Source organism: Lasioglossum baleicum, chromosome 16 (genome assembly GCF_051020765.1).
Source record: "Lasioglossum baleicum chromosome 16, iyLasBale1, whole genome shotgun sequence".
Classification (NCBI taxonomy): Eukaryota; Metazoa; Arthropoda; class Insecta; order Hymenoptera; family Halictidae; genus Lasioglossum; species Lasioglossum baleicum.
This window is the reverse complement of record NC_134944.1, coordinates 6,230,073-6,253,264: the sequence shown is the minus strand read 5'-3', so window position 1 is coordinate 6,253,264 and position 23,192 is coordinate 6,230,073. Positions and strand designations below refer to the sequence as shown.

Here is a 23,192-nt window from a genome sequence, read left to right as displayed (position 1 = left end):
TTCTTCTCAAAGATGAAGGTGACCTTCATATCTCTAAAAAAAATTACATAAAAACAAAAATTTGTTTGGTATGAGCTCCATTTTACCATTCACTTTGTCCTTCAAACATTTGACGTATCTTTAAAAACAACAAAGACATTCAAGGTGGTCAAGTTAGGTGAAATACCCTGTACAATATGAATTCGAGTAATCAAATCTCGTCGAAATAATTAAAGAACAAAAATTTGACGCCCGTGTCTCACGATTTTTATTTTCCATAAAAATCTGCAGTCTGACAATAAGCAGTATTTTGTCGCGGTGTCTCGAGTCTGTTCCTCCTCCTGTCCGCGAGGGTGGCCCCGAGGGGCAACGTAGTCTGCCCCCGGAGACCCAGCGCCATGGTTGGTTTCGTCAAGATGTCAGCGTGTTTAACGAGGAGAGTTAAGCACGGAGGCAAAACAAGTCATTTTTATCAGGGGCGACACGACGAAACGCGTCCCCAGCCCTCGTTTCGCCTTTCTCGAATTATGCTAAACGATTTTGCGGAACTAGACGCGTCCCTCCCTCTCCTTTCTCTCTCTCTCTCTCTCTGGGTGTCGATGGGGACGCAAAAACAGCCGGTGGGATTCCGCTTGCGCAAAACTTTTCATGACGTCGAAGAAACCGCGCGAGTGTAACTCGTAAGATTTGCAATTATAATTACACGCCGGCACGGAACGGCCGAAAAACCGCGAGTGCGTTTCGACGCCGTTTTAACAGCCGCCGTGCGCGCGAGAGACTTAACGACTCGGAATTTTACTGTGAGCCTTACTCGCGAGCCGAGCAGAGCCGTACACCGATTCGACAAGAAACGTCGAGGCCGAGGAACGCGGAGAAAGCGCCTTGGTAATCCTGCCGCGATTTTTGCCACGATTATGCCAACCCCAAGTGCTCGAAAGTTGCGCGGCTCGCCTAATGCAACCACTCGAACGCTGTCTCGAAGACGACAGTAAGTTACCGTGGAGATTTTGCTGTGCTACCGAATTTTTCTCAGAATGCTCTGGGTTATGGCAACGTATAATGATCGCCAATTGCATCGGCAGAGCTCTGGTTCACCTGCGACAGCATGATTTTAACATAGATTGCATCAGAATAGGAGGCAGGAGACTTCTATCTTGCTTTTCGGCAAAAGTAGGCGTGGTCTGCAGTGAATGGGTGTGGCTTTATTGCCCTCGACTTCGATGGGGCCAGAACAGTGCTCTAAAGGGTCGAAAAATCTAAATTCGTCAACTTCTTGATTAGAATAGTTGAATTCTAGGCTCCACTAGATAACCAATGACGAGCCTCAATTATACTGTTCTAAAGGGTCGAAAAATTTACCTGCGAAGCCTAGAATGTACGTCCAGCCTAATTTCGTCAACTTCTCGATTAGAATAGTTGAATTCTAGGCTTCAGTGGATGGCTCTTCACCATGGAACGAAATAAATCGCTTTTACCTAGTCGTTTCCTCGAAGTAGGCGTGTCCTGTCCGGAGTGGGCGTGGCCACACAGCTCCCAGCTGTTCCACAGTCCTCCCAGCACCTCTCAGAGAAATTTCTACAGGTACAAACATTCCACATTCCTCAAGAATCCAATGTTAAACATCCATGTTTTCTTAATTGATTTCTCCGGCCCAAATCCGGAGCCAGGGGAATGGCCCACGGGGCGAACATCGCTCCACCCCCACAGGACCATCATACACACTTCCACAGGATGTAATGAAATTCCCAGAGCCGTAGATCCTGGGAATACGAGCGCTGACGATCGTCGACCGGTTTCTCAAGTAGCACTTGTAGCTGTTTTCCGGCTGGAATCGATACGAACCGATGACGTCGAGTCATCATAACCATAGAGGAGCAAGTGGGCGGAGCGAAGAGGCTCGACCAGTAGGAGAGGAAAACTCATTTCGCTCGTTAGTTCTCGCGATATTACTGGGGGGCAGATATCAAACCTTCGTTCACGAGACAGGACGCTAAAGAACCTGGCCTCGTAAAGAGAGCTCGTTGCGATTCTAATTAGACGGAATTCCGGGGGGCGAATTAACCTAATCGGCCGCGACGAGTCGAGGGTCTCGTGCTCGTCAGAACGAAACAAGAGATCAAGCATCGAGATCGCTGGCAGAAGAAAAGGAAACTTTTACTGGGACAAAGGCGAGGACGGAAAATCTCGGGGAAAAACAGGGGTGGGGTGAGAACGAACCCCCGCGAGCTCGAAGAGGAAGTCGAGAGCATGAAATTAGTCGTACGAAGCATTAGGAGCGTGGCGGAGGGCTCGCCGGCGTTTTATTCGATAATTATGCAAATGCGCGAATGATTGTCGGGCAATATGTCCGTGGAATAAAAGTCGAGTCGGTCGCGGAGCAATTCGGTTATCTTTATGATTCTCGGCGATGGGGAACGAGCTCCTAGAGGGTGCGGCACGTCGAGAAGGGGCGGTCGATTTGCATCGGAACACCAGTTGTCTTTCCTTCGAGAAAAATATTCTACTGCCTACCACAGTGTTCGACCCTGAAGTATTTTTTAGAATATTTAGAACAAAGGTTTTTGCCCGACTAAAATTAATTTCGTCAGAGTCGTATTTCATTCGCATAAACCATCAGAGAAATTAATGACAGTTATCAATCTAGCTTATTATAATACATATAATAGTAATAATTAATCGATAATTTTTCCGGGAAAAAATGGCCAGAGATTTCTGAAAAAAAATGGCACTGCAAAGCAGAATGGCTCCGTAATCGAGATGCATGCCATGTTTCCTCGCTCGTTACGTGACCAAGATCTACGCGAGCATAGATCCAGCGTCCGCGGCCTATTAAGACGTTCGCCGGCCGATTTAATTAAGTGCAGCCCGCGACCCAGCCGTCTCTCTCTCTCGCTCGTGCTTCGGTTCTGTGGCCCGCTCTTTCTACAAGCCGGATCCTCGTTATTTATTATTACAATATATTCCCTGTCGAAAGGGTGGAGCCTCGGCTCGGCCAATCGGCTGCGTCGCGTGCCTCGAGTCGTTAGCCAGCCTGGAAATTGATAAGAATGCATCGACGACGAGGTCGGCGTCGTCGTCCACGGCCCTTTAATCTGAGCCTTGCCAGACGGCCAACGAATCTATCGGCGAACCCCTCGATCCAGTAATTCGAACGAGAAACAACCCCCACCCCCAAAACACCCCCGCGCTGCTGCCCTCGAGGTTTCCGTAACGCGAGAATTCACTTACCGTCGGTTGTAGTCCGTGATTCGAATGGATTTTTGGATGCGTTCGAAATTTTGGAGAATTTTGCAAACCCTTGTTTCTAAGGGTTTCGCGAGTTCAGCGAATTTTATGCATTTTTTACCACGTTTTTATTAGCTCGCTTTCTTGTTTGTTTGTCTGTTTGTTCGGTGGTAAATTTTGCAATTGATTTTATTTCGGAAGAACTATTGAAAATTTTGTATTGGGATTTCGCATATGTATTCATTGGTGTTTCATGGACGTGTGTGATTTTTTTCAAGTAAAAATAATCAAAATTACGTGAGGGATGTTTTTTTTGCAGAGTGTGTTTTGGAAAACATCGTCTGATAAAAATAGCAGGATTAAATGTATTTTTTGGATGTTTTAAAATTTTTATGGAGTGTCAATGAATCCGCCAATCTGCGCAGAGATCTACAAGGATCTGCAAAAATCCACAGACGATTCGCAGTCGAGTAAAAACCACTCTCCAGCAAACAGCTCCGTCTATTTCTCCTCGAAACGCCTTTCTAATTACCTACGCTCGAAAGAGATTCAATTCCTGAAATTCCCTCGACTCACCGTACCATGGAATCGTTTCACCGGAAGAGGATCGAAGCGTCAGGGAAGGGAAAGACAGCGAAAGAATCCGTACAAACAAGCCCATCGTACAATAACAACTATTTATTTATAGGTAATAATGCTGAATTACAATGAATACACTTTGTTGCCTCGATACTAGATTGTATAAGTCCGATCGCGAAATCGTCATCGCTCGTCGTCATCGTTTATGCTCGGTAGTGTGGCGATATTACCGATTTATTATATCCCCTTCCCCCCGCCCCTCCCCTAGCCCCGTTTTAATCATTCCCCTGTACGGAACCCGCCCCTCGAAACCCACCCCCTCGATCCTGCAATGAATCACTTTGAAATTTGATAACTCGCGGATTGGTTCTCGCGAATAATGACCCGACTCGTCGATCGAGAATCGTCCTCGAGCCATTCCGAGCAGCATCGAACATGTTATCGATTTTTGGAGGACGTGTCCTAGCCGTTTCGATAGGTGCAATTGTCTTCGTGATGATTCGAAGTTGTGTAGATCGGTCGGAGATACGGGATCGGACGACTCTCGATCGCGGCATGACCCCGATCGATCGATTGGTAGCGGCGATGGCAGATACAGATGAGCTATCGGTGGTTAAATTCTCGTTTCACTACGTGTAGCATCGTCTTAACGGGCGTTAGCCGGTACGTACGATCTAGACACTATGATTATGTGAACTTTACAACACAAGAACCTTACTGGGCAAGAGACTTTGTACATGGATCTTAAATACGGGGATCGGTCGCCGCCCGGGACGTCCTCGAACAAAAAGAAATCGGTTATAAATCGACGCACCGTTTTTTTTTTGTTTTCCATCCTCGATCTCGACGTGGGATCGCTGTATGAATCCGTCCCCCGTATAGATCATATCGGGACGCCTCTCCAGCGGGCGACCGATCGCGCGGAACGCGGAACACACGCAAAATTATGCAGTTAGCCTTACTTGTCGACGGTAGTAACTAAGTTTATTTATATAAATAAGGTGTTACGATTTAAAACGCGTCCTGCGGGACGCTCCGCCGGGACCACATTGTCTCTCAAGCATAATGTCCTACCATTCTACGGACTACATTCGCATTTTCGCTCCTCCGGGAACAAAATTCTCGCTTAATAAAGCCACGCACACTTTCATTCTCTTTCACGCGTACACACGCGCATCCGCACACACACACACACACACACACACACACACACGTTCTCGTCAGCGTTTCGCGTGCACACTCGCTCGAATATGATACAGATGATCGATCCCGCGGCTCGGTTGATCGACTCCACGATCCAGAGAACACCTTCCTCGCGAGAGATGTGCGAAATGAAACCGCGGGTCGCGTTGGTCGACGATCGGGTCGCGCGAGTGAGCCGGTGTGCGCCGCGCCGGGTAAATAATATTAATGATAATCGATAATAATACTCGGGACCGGCGCGGCCCGCCCGATCGTCCGTACAGCTTAAAACACAATTACCTAATTGAAGTTCGCTCGATAATTGGGGGTAGGTACCTCTAGGAACGCATGCACGCGCATGCACTCGCAAGCAGTCTTTAGAAATCTTTTTTTTTTCCATCCTCGAACGATCCATGGATCGGATCCACGGATCCTTGGTATACATTCGCGTGCTCCGTTAATCCTCCTCGAGAGAGGAATCGCGTCGTTGATATGTGTCCACCGATATCCGGAGGGATATTCAACGATACCCTCAGTCCACGAGATCGTTCCTCGAGAATCGATCACGAAGCTCGATCAATGTAAGATCGTTTCGCATCGGCACAATTGTCTCGTCCGTCTCTCGAAGACACTCGGATATTGTGATTTTAGGGTCGTTCGCACTCCTAGCAGATGATGCTATAGCGTTTCTGGGAGTCACCCTGTTCGACCTCAGAGATACACACTGTGAGACTCGATGATTCCGGTGGTCCTCGTGGTGCTGGTCGTGGGTCTTCTGGGTCCGCTTATGGTTCCTTCGGCTGTCTGGACGATTCGCTTCGAGCTAGTCGTCACTCGTTCTGGTTACTCGCCACGCGATCACCTCTTCTGCCCTCGTCCAGCCTCTTCTAGGTCGCGCTCGTGAACAACACGGAGTTCTTGTAGTAACCCGTTCGGGACTCTGGAACAGGCGAGGGTTAGGTGAACACGAGTGATTTGGGACCTGAGAGAAGGTTCTAGGATTCACGAAAAAATTGTAGGTCGCCTTTGAACGTCGTGGGGCCCACGGAAAAATTGTGAGGCACTTCTATGATTACAAAATTTGAAGTAGTTCTTAGGGTGTGTTCAAAAAATTGTAGGGCCCAGGGAAAACTTCTGAGGCGGAAGAAAAAAATTAGGGATCCTAAGAGAAGGTTCTACAACCTACTAAAAAATTGTAAGTCACGTGTGAACATCGTGGGGCCCACGGAAAAATTGTGGGACCCATGAGACACTTCTATGTTTACAAAATTTAAAGGAGTTCTTAGGGTGTATTCAAAAAATTGTAGGTCCCAGGGAAAACTTCAGAGGCGGAAGAAAAAAATTGGGGGTCCTAAGAGAAGGTTCTAGGACCCACGAAAAAATTGCAGGTCCCGTAGGAATATCGTAGGGGGTCCACAGAAATAATTCAGAAGTTTCCCCGGAGCTGTCACGAGCAAAAAAGAATTGTGGGACCTATAGAAAAATATTAGGGCCTACATGACTCCTTCCGAGGGGGGCATACATATTTCTTCCAGAGCGTCTCGCCAAGTGGTTTTAGCGACGCAACGGAGGAAACATCGCGCAAGTATGTAGAATAATGTACCGAATAGAAAAAGATAAAGCGAGAGAGAGAATGAAACGCGATCTCCGATGGCGACAGTGATCCGAGAAGAACAGAGAGAAGCCCGAGCGAATGATTCGATGATCGCTCGGTTGGAAGCGGCGCCGCTCACTAATTATCCTTTGCCTGTTGAGACGTAGATCAACGCGAAAGGGACCAGGCGAAGACACGTCCAAGAAGAAAAGAGAAAGACGGAGAGAAGAGAGAAAGATCGGGCCCGTATCGGGCCCGCGTTCGTAAATACGAGACCGGTCGACTCATCGGCCCTTAGGGCCCCTTTGTGATCGAGCCGCCACTCGACTTTTTATCGAACTGTCGCTTATGATTGAAAATCACTGCGCGTTTTAATAGTCCACCGGATTCGATTTGCTCCACCGTCTACACTCGGTAACCCCTCTCCCCCCACCCCACCTCTCTCTCACTCTTTCTCTCGTGGTTCTCTTTCCTTGAATTTTTTACTGGAAAGTTTATTCCAGCCGCGAGTCCCGATCTTGACACCTCGGAAGGCAATTCGCTTCTTAAAGCCCTTTCCACCCCTCGTTTCGAAACCAGCCACTGGGAAAATTAGCTTTCGATTTGAAGTCGATAGAGAAATGCTTCTATTAATTTTGTCAGGTCATTTTTATTAAAATTTGATATTGAGGTCGGTAAATAAGTACTTCTTAAATTATTGCGATGTCACAGAATTTTAGGAAAATTAGATTTCGAGTTTAGGAGCATATAAAATGCTGCAAATAATTTTTTATCCAATGCATACCTTCTTCACATATTAGGTACAGTAAAATATTCTTGAAATAATTTTTTACGAGTTTCATTGAATTTTGTTATATATCTCAGAGGTCGATTAATAAAAGCAATCACTATATTCTTCACCAGTTTCACTTTTCAGCCATTCCTGATTAATAAAAATCGACAAACGTACTCTAGACGATCCGGAATTTTAATTTCTGCAGGATGAACGAAGACTCCGACTATGATGGTTGCAACAGTTCCAATTTGATAGCTAGGACAAAGCAGCTGAGGCAGAGATTGGCCGGACGTTCAGAAAAGAGCGAAGGGTTCGTGACGAGGGTAGCGTTTGCTCGGAAAAAATGAAGAAAAAGGACAGAGACGAAGACGTTAGGAAATATGTAGATGGCGGCGCGGCGCATAAACGCTTCTAGAATCAGCTGCAAGATTGTTGCAGGGCCCCGGACGGCAGTAGTACGAAAAAAGATTAGCGGGGAACGGTTCCAAACGGGTGTAGCCGAGTTTACGAAGCCGCGGCCAATTAAGGGGGCCACTCGTTAAGGCAGAGGCCTGGCGGAGTTCTCGGGGAGGACCCAGGCCGCGGGAGAAAAACGATTATTTACGTGCAACGTCACGTCGGGGCCCTCTCTCTCTTCGTTGCTGTGGAAGCAGTAGAGAAGCAGCATTGAAATCGTTCCGTTGCTCCTCCGCCCGCGGTTTTTGCTCCGGAGAGAAGACAGAGAGAGAGAGAGAGAGGCGCTCGAACAACTTTCGACAAGTTTCCGCGGAGCGGCAGGCAAGTTTTGAATCGGGCCGGGCGTGTGCCGGTGACGCGCTCGCAAGAAACACCCCCTTCGACCGCCTACTCAAGACTTTCTAATTAAAGATACTGCGAACTTTGCGAACCGTGTCGCAAGAAATTCCGGCACCGGCGGCGCCCGAGCCGCGGGAAGACCGCTCTGCCGAATTGAACGCGAGATTTTCCTGCTGGTCCCCTGAGAGATTCGACTATGATGCTATCTTTTAGCCAGTGTGTACCTTGGATGTGATGCTTGACGCCTCAGAGAAATTTTAGAAATTTTAGAAGTCTGTTGTTTTAAGTAGGGGTGGTATAGAAAATTATAGAGCTTAGAGAAACATTCTAGGGCGAAGGAGAAAAATTGTGGGGCCCGAGAGAAGATTCGAGAAGCCACGAAAAAATTTTATAACACGTAGGAACGTCGTAGGGCCCACAGAAAAATTTTAGAAGCCACGAGCTACTTGTTTGTTCCACGAGCTGAATGCAGAACTTGCAGAGGTCTCTTAGGGTGCACACGGAAAATTGTAGAGCCCAGGAAAAGCTTCTGAGGCGGAAGAAAAAAATTGTGGGACCTAAGAGAAGGTTCTGGGACTTACGAAAAAATTTTAGGATACGTAGGAACATCGTAGGACCCACAGGAAAATTTTAGGAGCCACGAGCCACTTTTGAACTTGCAGAGTTCTCTTAGGGTGCATACGAAAAATTGTAGAGCCAAGGAAAAACTTCTGAGGCGGAAGAAAAAAATTGTGGGACCTAAGAGAAGGTTCTGGGACTTACGAAAAAGTTTTAGCATACGTAGAAACATCGTAGGACCCACAGGAAAATTTTAGGAGCCACGAACCACTTTTGAACTTGCAGAGTTCTCTTAGGGTGCATACAGAAAATTGTAGAGCCAAGGAAAAGCTTCTGGGGCGGAAGAAAAAAATTGTGGGACCAAAGAGAAGGTTCGAGGACTCACGACAAAATTGTAGAGTCCGGTGGATGAAAGAAATTCATAATTCTTGCAATGTTCAAAGAACCTCGAAGAGGGAACCCATTCGCATCGTGTAAAAGTTTCGATTCGGAAATTTGGAATAGCGTTCCGGAACAGCAGCTACAGACAATTTTTCTACGTTTCAGGACGAAGAGGCGCCGATAGAGAAGAAGATTGAGAATCCTGAAGCGTCGAGCGCCGAGGAAACACCGAGGAAACACCGAGGAAGTATCCGTCACCGTCGCCAGCGTGTTCGAACGAATTTTACCGTGTCTAGGTGGATGGAGGTGGTTTAGTTGGACGCACCTTGAAGAGGAGACTTGACCTGGTCCCTCTCAGCCGCCTGGTGCTGCCGCGATTTTCTCTCCAGCTCGAGCTCCTGGACCAGCGACTCTGCGACAATACAAGAACACACAAAAAGATTGGTCGGTTGCATCACTTGTAGGTCACGTACATGAAATCTTAAATCATAGAGACTTAAAGTGTAGAACTTTGGACTGGGACACCTTGTAGAAGTGGATTTTAGTATTAGAATAGAACTAGATCCTTGGTTCCTGAGGAGAGGGATAGGATCGTTCGATTAAGAGACACGAAGACCGATTTCGTCGAGGCGTGAACCGGAACGGCGCGAACGATGAAACGTTTCGAGCGGTAATTAGTGGAAAACCAGCCACCGCGAGAAAGGGGAAAGGAGGAAAGGGACGCAGACAGGGATAACGGACGTAGGCAGGCGTGAAAGGGCCGCGGGTTTGCTCACTGAATTCCGCAAGGATTAGGGTGAAAACTGGAAAATGTCCCTTTAATGATATCGCGCCGAATTAACCGTGGCCGAGCTCTCCTCGTTTCGGTCTACTTCGTTAAGCTCAGGACGCTCTCGAACTCGACCCGATTACACCACCGTCTCCAAAGCTTCGCTTCAACTATTCCCTCATTGGTAATAATTAATTGAAAATCTTATTCCTCAATTTTCTAGAAATTTTTCATACATATTTTCCAGAAGGAATTTTCAAAAAATAATTCAATTCATTCTCGTTTCAGATTTTCGTTCGGATGCACTGTGTTTTATTCACGATTTACCATTTCCAATGAATACGTGATTCTGTGAACGCAACGAAACGTACGAACGTACGAAACAAATATTTTATGTGGTAATAGAAAATTGATGGATTCTCTAAAGGATGTATGAAGGCTAATGTTGAAACATTTAAGACAAAATACAAGATTTATTTGTTTATAAAAATCCACATAAAAGAATAAGATCATAGGAAGTTAGGAAACGTATTACGATATGTGATTTTTTCCTCTGTCGTTCTTTTTATTCTGAATACCCTGTATACAGGGTGAGGCACCTCAAGCAGGCCACCTGAATGACTCGGCTGCTATTGGTGTCAGGAAAAAATGCATCAGATGGAAATTGCTTGGTTTCGAGGATGCATTAATCTGATGTTAGTAGCTGTTTTGCAGGTGGACGCATAAAGGACATATAAAGGTCAACTTCATTTGTTTAAATGGAATGAGGTATTTTTTAATACATCAATCGATGCAGCTGGACATTCTTTATGAAAAAGTACTAACCTACGTATGTCGAAAAGTTAGTATAGTTCAGGAGATATTTCAATTTAAATAATTCTAAAATACTAAATTAATTCGCGCGCGCGAATGATTTAAATTGGAATATCTCCTGAACTACTAACTTTTCGACATACATAGGTTAGTACTTTACCATAACGAATCTCCAGCTTCCATTTAAAAAAATGAATGTGACCTTCATATGTTCTTTACGCTTCCATCTACAAAAAAGCTACTAACATCAGATTAATGCCTCCTCGAAACCAAGCAATTTCCATCTGATGCATGTTTTTCTAACACCAATAACAGCCGAGTGATTCAGGTGGCCTGTTTGAGGTGCCTCAACCTGTATATATTTATGTTATACAATAATTTAGTGCTCCGCGTGAAGCCGGTGTCCATGAAAACTGAGAAGTTAAGGTCACCGATGAGTTTCTGACCAGGGGTTAAAGATCGGTACGAGAGCAGAGCGGCATCAAGCCCATCGTGTAAACACGGCGAGGTATTGTGCCGTAGTCTAGGATTCGCGGACCGTGTCTCGAACAGTTAAATTGTCATTTGGATATCAAAGGGACGAAACACCCCGCGCGCGGATAAGGGCGCCAGAGGTAATTTGGCTCAGTGAAACGCAAACACGCCGTCCCAGCCCCGTCGAATATAAACGGCCCTGACGAGAACGCACGAATTCACACCCACGCACCACGAAACAGCCCTTCGAGCTATTGTTGCTCAAAGCATAATGGAATCTCGGCCCCGACGTCTCTAGTCCCGGTCGAGGCAACGACGCGCGCGGCCTTTACTCTCTCTCTCTCTTCCTCTCTCATCTTGCTCTTCTCTCGGCCGTGTGCCAGTTAACCGGGATTTAATGGCCTCGCAATTGGATTTTACCATTGCTCGTTGCCCAAGGAGGCGCCATTTCACGCTTACCGATTATATTCGCGCCTCCGTACGCCCCCGCCTATCTTCTTGCCGCGATTAATCCTTTCGATCGCGGAGTTTCTCGCTTCGAGGCTGTTACACCGGCTGTATTTGCCTTTCGATTCGACTCGTTCGTCAACTGTTCCCTCGCTCGACGGCTCTCGGCTTCCGGCAACATGTTCTGACTTCAAACTTTCCCCGGAATTGTGACGAAATCGTCTCGAAAGAATGTTCATTGTAGCGAAGCTTTTGTAAGAAATATTTTTCGATCATTGAAAGTGCGGAATTAAATTCATCTTCGACTTCAAGATATGTTAGATTGGATCACTCTGTACAAGAAATTAAATTATTACTGTCAGACTATGATACATGTGTCAGAAAGGGAATTAAAACTTGAAAGGTCGACGAAAACATTAATGTTTATCGATATTTTTCGATCATTGAAAGTGACGAATTTAAATTCATTCTGGAATTCAAGATATGTTAGATTGAATCACTCTGTACTGGAAATTAAATTATTACTATCAGACTATGATACATACATGTGTCAGAGAGAGAATTAAAACTTGAAGGATCAACGAAAACATTCATGTTTTTCGATATTTTTCGATATTAGATTGAATCACTCTGTACAAGAAATTAAATTGTTACTGTCAGACTATGATACATGTGTCAGAAAGGGAATTAAAACTAGAAGGATCGACGAAATCATTGATGTTTAACTAGCGTCTTTTAAAATTACTTCAAACAATTCTGATTTGATGTAAAAATACATTTCTTTCTTTCACAGGGTCAGAAACACCTAGAAACATCGAAGGATCAAATGTGACTATATTCCACCCCATCCAAAAATCATCCGGAGTGGGGATGAACAGTGTGCCCAATTCGTTCTAGAGAGAGACACAGTACAGTGTTCGAAGTACTATACCGAGGATCCACGTCTGCGTAGCTCGTTTCATCGTTGAGGCCCAACCGGTCCGCGGATCGTCTCGGGGCCCGATTCCGGGCCCGATCGATCGACTAATAGTTTTGCTACCGTATTACACACCCTGACAAATCGCGCGAACAATGAAAACAATTTCAGGCCTCGGCCGTGTCTCGCCCCCACCAACGTGGTTCGTTTCTCCGGGGCCCTAAACGGTCGGCATTGTGCCCTCGTCCCGGGACCGTGATTCTTCTTTCTTTCTTTTCTTTTTTCAGGGCCGTTGACGCCGTGCCGGGAGGAGCCACCGACAGCCCGCTGAAAAGAGGAGAGCCTCTGGAACTGTATCCGGTATGACTGCGCGTTTATCGGCAGGTAATTAACTGGCGCACAATGCGTCGCGAGAAGGCCAACTCCGAACGACGATGAGACGAGTAAAACGACCAGAGAAGGGAGAGTTAGAGACAGCCGAGAAAAATAGAACCGTCGGCTCGACAAAATCATCGTATTGTGCCCGGTGACTGCTGACCACGTCATTCTTACGGCACCCGATCTCCCGCGGATAGATCTTTTTTGTCGGGCAACAAACTCGAAATTCGACCGACACGCATTCTACAGATCGATACAGAACGATTTCGGTTTCTTGCCACTGTGCTGCGCGACTCGGCGAAATTGGACCGTTTCATCCTCGCCGCGAACCTCGATCAGTCGACTTAAAATCGGTTTCGAGTCTCTGGATTCGTCACCTTGTATGACACTGTGGGACCTTGTGCGTTTTGTGAACCAGCTGAGGACTAGTAAAATTACTATTCTTATTCTCGAGCTGTAATTGTGTTGCTAATGAACCACAAATCTCGAGTGAAAGCTCTCCCGTATCAGTCTCATTCGTCACACCGAGGAATTGAAATAAAATTTTGTATGAACGCTCCTTAAGAACAAAGGAGAGTGTTGAGGTATTGAAGGGGACAACGAAGGGCACGGGGGTAGATTTCGTGTAGCGTTTTTAATGCTCTGATCTTTATGTAAAACAGAGCACGAAGGTGGATGCCGAGTTAGGGGTCCAAGGGGTCTGAGGGGTTCTATGGGGGCCAGGCTCGAGCAGCAAGCCGACCGTGAAATTGTATGAATCAAGGAGGTGCATGGAGGAGAAGCAGAAGAGACACAAAAACCGGCGACGACGCGGGACAAAAAGCTCGAGGCGCGAGAGGACGAAAAGGAGTCCGTCCTCTTCAGGGTAAGCTAGAGCGAGACGAGTTTCGATTTCCAATGGGGCTTACGTTTTTCCTGGGTCGCGTGCACCTATCTCGACAAAAACGAATTTAATCTGCTTCCATCTCTCTTCATCTACGCCTCGAGCAATTCGCAAATCGTTCTGTAAAAATAGGGCCGTAGAAAATCTTTTGGGACTTATATAAACATTGTGGGACCAACAGAAAAATTTTAGAGCTAGTGGGGATGTTAAAAAATTGTAGGGTCCACGAAAAAAATTCTGGTGTCCACAAGAATAATCGTAGGGCCCACAGAAAAATTGTGGAACATATTTGGGCCATCTATCACCCATAGAAAAATCGCAGGACCGATGAAACAATTCCACATCATGAAAAAAAATATTAGGACCTAACAAAAACGAATTTAATCTGCTTCCATTTCTATTCATCTACGCCTCGAGCAATTCGCAAATCGTTCTGTAAAAATAGGGCCGTAGAAAATCTTTTGGGACTTATATAAACATTGTAGGCCCCACAGAAAAATTTTAAAGCTAGTGGTGATGTTAAGAAATTGTAAGGTCCACGAAAAAAATTCTGGTGTCCACAAAAATAATCGTAGGGCCCACAGAAAAATTGTGGAGCATATTTGAGCCATCTATCACCCATAGAAAAATTGCAGAACCGACGAAACAAATCCACACTGTGAAAAAAAATATTAGAACCTGACAAGAAAATTCTGAAATATTGAAAGAAGAGTCCCAGACTACAAAATTGATAAAATCCATGTACAGTAAAAATTGAAGACAAAGTTTGTTTGAATATTTGTGACAGGGTGGTTGTGTACGGGGTTGGTAAGAACAACGTACTAACAACTCGACACAGGAAGCCAAAGACCTGAGGGAGAGCAGAAAGTCTCTCTCGTCCCTCGCCGCGAATATATCCACAAGACACGGCGCGGTTTTCCGGCGAGCGAGGCTTGTGTGGGGGTGGCTAGAGAAATCTGGGGGTGAACAGCCGCTGCTATTTACGCCCGGTGGTAGTTTGCGAGAGGGTAACTAGGTGGTGGTAGCTGACTGTCGGGGGGTGTAACAGCCGGAGCGATTGCGGGACGCGATTCCGTCGAGGGACGTGTTTCTTATTCTTTCACCCTCGTGCTACGTAACCTAAAGCAACAGGATCTTGCCGACACGTTGAACGTATCACAACAGTTGCCAACAACATCCTAATCTTGGAATTATTTAATCCTGTGTCGCATGAAAAATTAATTAAGAGGAGGGTGTAGAAATTCGAACGAAAACATGACGGTTTACAATGACGTACAAAATAATAATAGAAAATTTGATAATTGTTGTAGCAAGTAAAAATTGTTCCGACACATGCTCGTCGGTTGCCAGGAAGTTTTCGTCGTTCAGCTCGTATCTCGCAGGGAGTAGATAAAGTCGTCTCAGGCGAAAGGTTCTCGGGGGTGGCAGAGGGGTAGTGGGAGGATTGCGAGGGGTGGAAATAAACGGCGAAGGTGGAGAGAAATAAGAAGATCGTGTACACGGTACACTGTCGCGGAGAGAAATAGAGACAGAGGTCGGGGGTGGAGTCGTGGAAGGGGAAGAAGACGAAGAAGAAGAAGAAGAGGCGGAGGAGGAGGAGGAGGAGGAGGGAGGTTATGGTTGCCGCGAAATTATTGCATATAGTCTGAATATTAAAGCGCGGCGGAGTGCTTCGTCGTACACTCCGTGGATGCCGGATGATGGACGCGAAGGAACCATCGTGTGCTTCGTACCTGTGCACGTACACACTCGCGTACGGAGAGAAAGAGAGAATATAGTGGAGAGTGTGGACAGAGACAAAGCGAGCGGGAAGGTTGCGCGACGGAACGGGGAGAGAGGCGAAGGTTTAAGGGATACGGAAAGGAGAGATAGAGAGAGAGAGGAGGAGGGAGAGAGAGAGAGAGGACAGGTAACGCCACCGAGAGCCACCGTGGCCGCCGGGGAAATTACGGCTCCTTCCTTACTTGCCAGAGATGTGCATAAACTCTGCATTACGCGCAGTGGCGCTCATGCGACCGCACCGACCATCCTTCAACCGTGACTCGCGATTATAACAAACGAAATTTGTTGTATGTCCGTGATGGATCCGCTGCTAACAGTGGGGGATGGTGTGTATGGGAGATCTATAGGGATTGCACGGGACGATACTAGTTCCGAGTCCCATTACCTCCCAGTTCGAGACACAATTTTTCTGGGAAAATTTCCTTCGAGGTTGTAAAAGTGGAGACTTCACCCTTCGAAATGAGAGCAGATAGAATGCGGTGAGATTTTTTTACACGGAGCTACGGGAGTTCAAAGGTCGATCATCTGTCAGTCGGGTTAATGATACTTCAGTCTTCAGTTTTTCATTTAGCCTGAAATTTTTTACGGAAAATTGAATTCAGGGCTGTGAAAGTAGACAGTTCAGCCTTTAAAATGAGCGTGATTAGAATGTCCTACCATTTCTTCTCACGAATCTGCAGGAGCTGAAAGATGACTAATCCTAGTCAGAAAACAACAAAGACAATCGTAGCCCATACTAACCAAAGAAACAGAATCACTTCGACTTCGCTGCGTTTCCGACGAGGGGCGCAAACAATATCCACAAAGATCTGGTGGAAAAGTTCGGAGGAGGATCGTTAAGCGGCAAATAAGCCGGCAGTGTCGGGCACAATGTACACCGGGAGAAATTTAAGAAAAGCATCGGGGGTAGGAAAAACCAGCAGAGACCCGCGGGCACCCTTGGTATCGTTCGCGTATCCGTGTTGCGAAAAGAGGGCGAGCACAGCTCCACCCGCGGCTCTCTCGCCGCTAATTCGTATAATCGCGTTCCCGTATTAGGATCCACTCAATTTTTCTGATCTTCCGGTCGAGCGGCTTCGATCCTCGATTACCCAAACAAAAAAAAACGAGAAAAGAACTGCTCCTGCGGGGGTTGGTTCCCCGAGCGCGAGAAACAGAGAAAAAGATAGGGGTGGAAAAGAGAGAAAAAACGAGAGCAAAGAGGTGAGCGTCGCTTCGGTATCGTGCAAAGTAAATTATTCGAAAGATCTCCGACAAGAGAGAGAGAGAGAGAGAGCAATCACGCCGGGGGCAATAACAACCCCGTACACAGTGTAGGTGAAACAGGGTGGAGAGGGGGGCAGTCGGTTCTGACGAGGAAACACGAGGTATTTGAATAGGGTCCCGCAGCCACCCGGGCATCATGATGCGGAATCCATTTGCAATAAACAACGGAGATTTAGATGGGGGATGGGGCCGTCGGTGTATAGGTCGACGGAACGCGTCGTCGACGACGTCGTCTGAGGCGGGTACTTACGAAGCTGAGGGGACTTCGGGGACCTCGTGTTCTTACAGTCATGCATTCTATACGAACAGCGCCGCTCATTCCGTAGAGAATCGCAACGGGAAACTTCGCGGGAAATTCTCCCGGAAAATGGCAAGCCATAGTGCTGCCTGCCTAGCACCTCTTAGGCGATTCTCGGTTCTCAACTCTGTCGTCGAAATGACGACATTCTTTAATTTACGGTTGTTGCAACGCATCTGCATTCATCGGGGGTCAATGTAGTCCTTTGCAGAAGTAAAATATTCAAAATGGCACCTGCCAATACTGGGACTCAAATAAGTTTTGTCAAAATGAAGGATTTCGAAGTTTTTAATCCACGATTGTTGAAAATACATACATGAGGAATTTAATCAATATATTTGTTTGCTAGGCTTTGTGTCTCTCTGCAGATAATAAATGCAGTTAATAATACTAAAATTAAGATGGCCGGTTTCGAGGTCTTTAATATACGGTTGAAGAAATTGCAAGGATACATTCTGAAGGAGTAGGATGTTCTGATAAAAATGGCGAAAAGTCTGTACAAATGCAAGAGAAATATCTTCTAGTGTTCCAGATCAGTATGCAGCAAACTGACCTTGGTAGTTCTGCCAGAACGCGGACGCTTGGCTGCCAATCAGGTCCAGACCGTATCCCCATGCCGGTTTCTCAGGTGTGGAGGGTTGCTGCGAGGGACGCGGCACCTGTGCTTCCCTGTACTGTTGAGCCTGTTGTTGCTGCTGAAGGGGTTGCTGGGAGGATTGTTGCTGCGACGATTGCTGCTGCGACTGTGAGTGCACGGGGCTGGCTTCCGGCGGCTCGGAACTCGTGCGCGCCTCCACCGTCACGTTCTCTGAAAACAAGAATGAATCCTTTGTCAATACTTCTGTAAACACTATTTTTATTAACTGATCTAATTTATATGGTCAAAAACAATCGAATCGCAAAGACTGAAGGAAATGTTAATCATAGGACTCGAATGACGGTAACTACAATCAACTGTGAACTTTGTGGTGGACTCAAGACGTCCTCCAAGGGGTGGTGAAGGGTGCCAGGGGTGCTGGGGGATGTTAGGGGTGTTCAGAGGCAGTTCGCGAGGGGTGCTCGTCAAGATCGCAGTCACAGGTAGCGAGCGGAGGGCAAAGCACATTCGCGTGCTCCGTTTCATTTGAAATTAGTATCGCTACTCTCTGCGTCTGACAGGGTTAATCATCGGCGGAGCGGCGCGGCAGCTTAACCGATAGACTATATCGGAATAAGAGATTTCACTTAAAGGGTTTCAAGCCGGGCCGAGTTTTGCTAGTGACAGGAAGCAGAAGAAGGAAGGAACGAAGGGCAGAGAAAGGGAGAGGGAAAGGGTGTGCTAGCTCTTTCGCTGCCGAAACGAGCAGTTTATCGTTCGCCTTAGGTGAACGTGAAAAGAGGGAGGGGGCAAAGACGATTCCGGGAGGAGGATAGAGAGAGAGAGAGAGAAGGGATCTGCGCCGTTGGGGGATAAGTAAGGAATCGTATTCTGCCGGGTGTCAGGCTGTTTGCTCTGCCTCGGCGGATTAATTAATTTATTCCGAGATCACCGGTTGCCCGGAGGCTCACGAAGATCGCGTATATCCGCTCATCCCCCGAGCGATCCTCGAGCGAGCACGCGCGGGGCTCGATTTTCTCAGAGAGAGAGAGAGAGAGAGAGGATCGTGGTTGGTACTTTCACAGCGAGGTGTATTTCTCTGTTACTCACCGGTGATCGCTCTGACTTGCTCCGTGGACGCCCCCGTCGCCTTCAACGCCTCCTCCAGCTGGGTGCGCCTCTTGATCTCCAGGTCCAGCTGCTCCTGCAGACGCTTCCTTGCTCTCCGCTCCTTCTTTAACCGCTTCTGGTACATCACTAGAGACAGAAAGCAAGATTACAATGCATTAGTTGCGTTGGCAGATCGATGGGGGCTGTGGAATCCTCGTAATGTCATCATTTGGATGTGGCACTCAGGGATCATTGGCCTTTGGGTCCTCTGGATCGCAGAAAATAGGGGTGACAGTTTATAGTCTGCGTATATTTGATTTATTCACGGAGAAAACAATTCAATGCAATGGAAAAAAAGAGTGTTAAAATATCCGTGAGCTAGTTTCAGCTGATCTTGATCCTTGAAGGAAGGATAAAGTTTTTATTTGGCTCTCTTGACAATTTTCATTTTGCATAAGGACTAGGGTCCTCTCCTATAATTCACAAATCAGATGCAACCCAGCCATCAGATCCTCCCCAACTTTGTGTCAAAAGTACGTCGTCAACGTGTTAACAACAGGAGGATCCCGAATGGCCAGCTGACGAAGAGATGAGCTAACCAGCCTAGGTCAGTGGTTCGGGGATTGACAGGAGGAAGAGCAAGTGTTAGGGTATCCGCGAGAGACGGACACCTGTCAAAACGAGTTAGCGGGTCAAGCGTTCTTCCGTACCCCCAGGTGGCGGAACCCTGGCGAGGTCCCAGTCCAACGAAATTATCTTGGCGTATCATTCTACCGCGGGGGGTTTCACGGGCCGAGCAGGGGGCCCGGACCTGCGAGCACGCGTCTAAGCGGGGGTCTGATCGTCCAGGTGGCTACCGTGCAAAAGCCTGTCCACAGAGCTGCCTGGCAAAGATCCGCGTCGATCAATCGCGCCCGTTTATCGATCGATCTGGTGAATCGTTGCCCCCCACTGCCAGCATCAACCGGTTTCTAGGCTAGGTGTCCTCTCGCGTGCGATTAGGGGATCGTTCTATCAATCTTTACGGCGGGAAGCAGCTCCGTTGAATGTCTTCGTGTGGTTTGACGAGTTCATTAGTGGCTTCTGGATTCGCTAGAATTTTAGCTTTCGATTTTTTAACGGTAAGGGTGAATTTAACCCCTCTGGGTGCGGGGTGCAGAATAGGCCCAGGGTGAGACCTGCCTGTCGTAGAAGGCGACTTATAGGTCATCCTAATTGAACTCTGTTCAATAATGATCACAAAATAAAATTTTTCTGCAGCAATTGTAAGATTCAGAACAGTGTAGGTTAAATAAATTTTAGGACATCAATGATTCAGTTCCCTAAAATGATAAAATGAAGGAAGAAATTTCTATTTACCATAAATTCTAAATGTACAATGTTGTCAGTTCGTTATTTGTTATTATTTGTAAACTCAAAATCAGAGAGTGGTTTTCCAGATTGCAGTGGGCAAGAGATTTTCAATTGGGTTCGCAGGGAAATATTCGCCATGGTCAAGACGCATTCACTGGCGGGGCCCGCGATCGGGTCTGATCGTTCAGGGGCCCCGGGTCGGCCCGTTTGAACCGGGCCCCCCCTCTCGACTCCCCCTGCTCGGTTTAATTATTTTCCATCATTGTGAACCGCCGCGCGTCCGGCCATTGTGTCTCGCCGGGTTAACCCGCTCCCGGCACTTTTGACTCGATCTCTCGCGAACCCGGGCTTTGTTGTCGACGCCTCTATCGACAGGATCGAGGATCGTGGAGATCGGGATCGAAGGCGCACGATGTTGCCGCTTCTTTCGCAGAACCGAGCAAGTATTCTGGTTCGTGTACGCACAATCCATGTATGGCTCCAATCTACCATGCAATGTACGTTCTTGTGATCGGGGATGTTCTACTACTGGAAACCGCAATTTTATTGGATTGGTACTATTTAGATTAGTATCATTTCATAGGCGTCCCAGAATCCCACAAGAATTTTGGAGGTCGTGAAAATGGGATCAAATTCGAGGAAAGGGCAATTTTCATTCTGCTAGGCAACAATCTTCCATTGTCACAGAATGGAGTCTCACATCACATTGATGCTAGATTAGCATCATTTCATAGGCGTTCCAGAATCCCACAAGAATTTTGGGGGTCGTAAAAATGGGTTCAAATTCGAGAGGAGGGCAATCTTCATTCTGCTAGGCAACAATCTTCCATTGTCACAGAATGGAGTCTCGCATCACATTGATGCTAGATCAGCATCATTTCATAGGCGTTCCAGAATCCCACAAAAGTTTTGGGGGTCGTAAAAATGGGATCAAATTCAACAAAAGGGCACTCAAGATCCCCAGAGTATTATTTTATAGGCACCTCGGCAACCATGACGGGTAGGAAAGCAATTATAAATAAATAAGTAACCCTAAATCTCCAACAGGATGACCTAACAGTGACCAAGACAGTTGCTTCTAGATTCTAGAGGGTCCACCCAAGGTTTCAACATTTAGAAAATTGTCAAGAAAACATAGAAGTCTTCATAAACGAAACATGTCTACAAAAATGATGCACATCAAGATGACTTAAGATCGACATAGTCATTCCTGGGGGTCCAACGAAGGTCTAGGAGTCCAGAGCGTCGCAAGGAACTTTCGGAATCGCGTTTCCCAGTTCAAGTCTGTCTCCAGGTGTTTTAGGTGCGCGACGTTAGGGGGGTTCGAGGGAGAAAGCGCGAGAGGGTGCTGGGAGGAGGGAGCCAAGTCTGGGGGGAGGTCGGTGAGGCGGTCGAGGGCGAGGAGGAACGCGAGGTAAAGGTGAGTGGGGTGGGACAAGGTGGGAAGGGGGACATTTCTCTCTCTCTCTCTCTTTCTCTCTCCCTCTCACTCTGTGTAGGAGCGGCCGGTGGGGTACGAGGGAGAAGCGGGGGGCGCAGCATTATGATGCAAAGATGGCGCGGCTGCGGCACCCTAGAATTAGCTCGAGCACTCGCCATTGGCCGCTCGGCAAACCACTCCTTCGGTAACAACCGACTGCATACGTTGCATACTAAGGATACACGCGAGCCGGCCAAGAATTGCCTGGAACCGGGCCTTGCTCGGGCCCCGGGTTTGCCACCTACGATTCCGATCGAGTCGCCCCCCTCTGCATCCTCTGCCCCCTTACGGTCTCAATTCTGCCTTTTATCGGTCCTTGCGAATTTTCGAGGACCTTGCTCGTTCACCGAGACAATGACCAAGACACTGACAATAATTTCTTGATAGTTGTTGCCATTGTTCCCTGAACAACGAGGACATTTTTTGGTGAACTCTACCGTTCTTTATAGGCGTTTATAGGGTTCAACTGAAGTATTGGGTTGTCGGGAAAGTCATGACGTATTTTTGCGTAATTTTCAATCAATAATATATTTATAACTCTTACAATTTTGAGAAAACGAAATGGTTGCAATAGAAAACTGCAGAGACATTAAAAGATTGTATTGCTCCGTTGTTGAAAGAAGAAATACATTCTTGTTCAGCACAGTCAGCTTAGACAGTTTTTATTTTGCACAAAACTCCACAGTCTGGTAATGAAGAAGTAAATTCAATATATGAAGCGAAATCGAGTGAAGTACTACCTTAGGTACCTTCCACACCACAATTTCTAAAGAACTGATATGAATTCGAGGCGCAACAGGACCTTCAACAGCTACGAACCAGCTTCGAACAATCGATTGAAGAAAATCATGGAACATCAAGCAGGTTCCAGCTGGATCACGTCTGAGAACATGTAAGAGCGATTCAGCGACGCGACGGCCGCTGAAAGCGAGGATCTCGAGAACGGGATCAGGACAGTCGGTTGCCGAGAGTAGGCAGTTTATCGCGATCGATCGGAGCGATGTATCGCGGAGAAGAAGAAACCGGCGACGAGGAGGGAGGAGGTAGCCGTTCGAAGGCGACAGGCGGACAGGGGTCTGCGGGGGCGAGAATGCTCCATTAGATAATGCAGTGGAAGGCGAAAAAGAGAGCGAGCGAAGAGGTGGGGATCGACTTCTCTCTGTATAGTTCTCTCTCTTGGCCTCCTCATCGTCGGACACGTCAAAATACATCAGCTACCGCTGTGCGCTCGCTCAGAAATCCTTCGGCCGCTGTCCAAGCGGACTCCCCACGTCGAAGACTTCTCAGCAAACCCTCTGAACGCGTCCGCCTACGTTTCATGCTCGTTTATGCTCGTCTCGGATGGCGAGTGCTGCGATTGCTGCGAGGGGGATAGAACTCTGTACGAGAGTCGATTATTATCTATTGGTTGGCGGAAACGTCATTACGTATTTTTGGGTAATTTTCTTGCTTGATGATGAATCCGGGATACCTGATATGGTCGTGGACGGTTGAATGATGAAGGTTCAGTGTCTCCGCGAGTGGTCGAATGTGTATTTGCTCCCAATCAGTGCCTTTATTTGATCGTTATCAAGTGAT

At 47.1% G+C, this 23,192-nt stretch overlaps 1 protein-coding gene across 5 annotated transcripts in view; it reads right to left on the bottom strand.

Annotated features, from left to right (window-relative positions):
- Positions 1 to 2,720: 2,720 nt before the first annotated feature.
- Dac (dachshund family transcription factor) overlaps positions 2,721 to 23,192 on the bottom strand; it is a 250,242-nt gene continuing 229,770 nt past the window's right edge. For 4 of the 5 annotated variants that reach the window (XM_076441027.1, XM_076441028.1, XM_076441030.1 and 1 more), the window contains 4 exons: positions 18,782 to 18,928; positions 17,648 to 17,902; positions 9,394 to 9,480; positions 2,721 to 5,905 (listed from right to left, as the gene is read on the bottom strand). In XM_076441027.1, coding sequence (XP_076297142.1) covers positions 5,853 to 5,905; positions 9,394 to 9,480; positions 17,648 to 17,902; positions 18,782 to 18,928 — 542 coding nt within the window. In that variant the 3' untranslated portion in view covers positions 2,721 to 5,852. Of the gene's footprint in view, positions 5,906 to 9,355; positions 9,481 to 17,647; positions 17,903 to 18,781; positions 18,929 to 23,192 lie in introns of all 5 variants that reach the window. The other variant, XM_076441029.1, reaches the window with a different exon arrangement.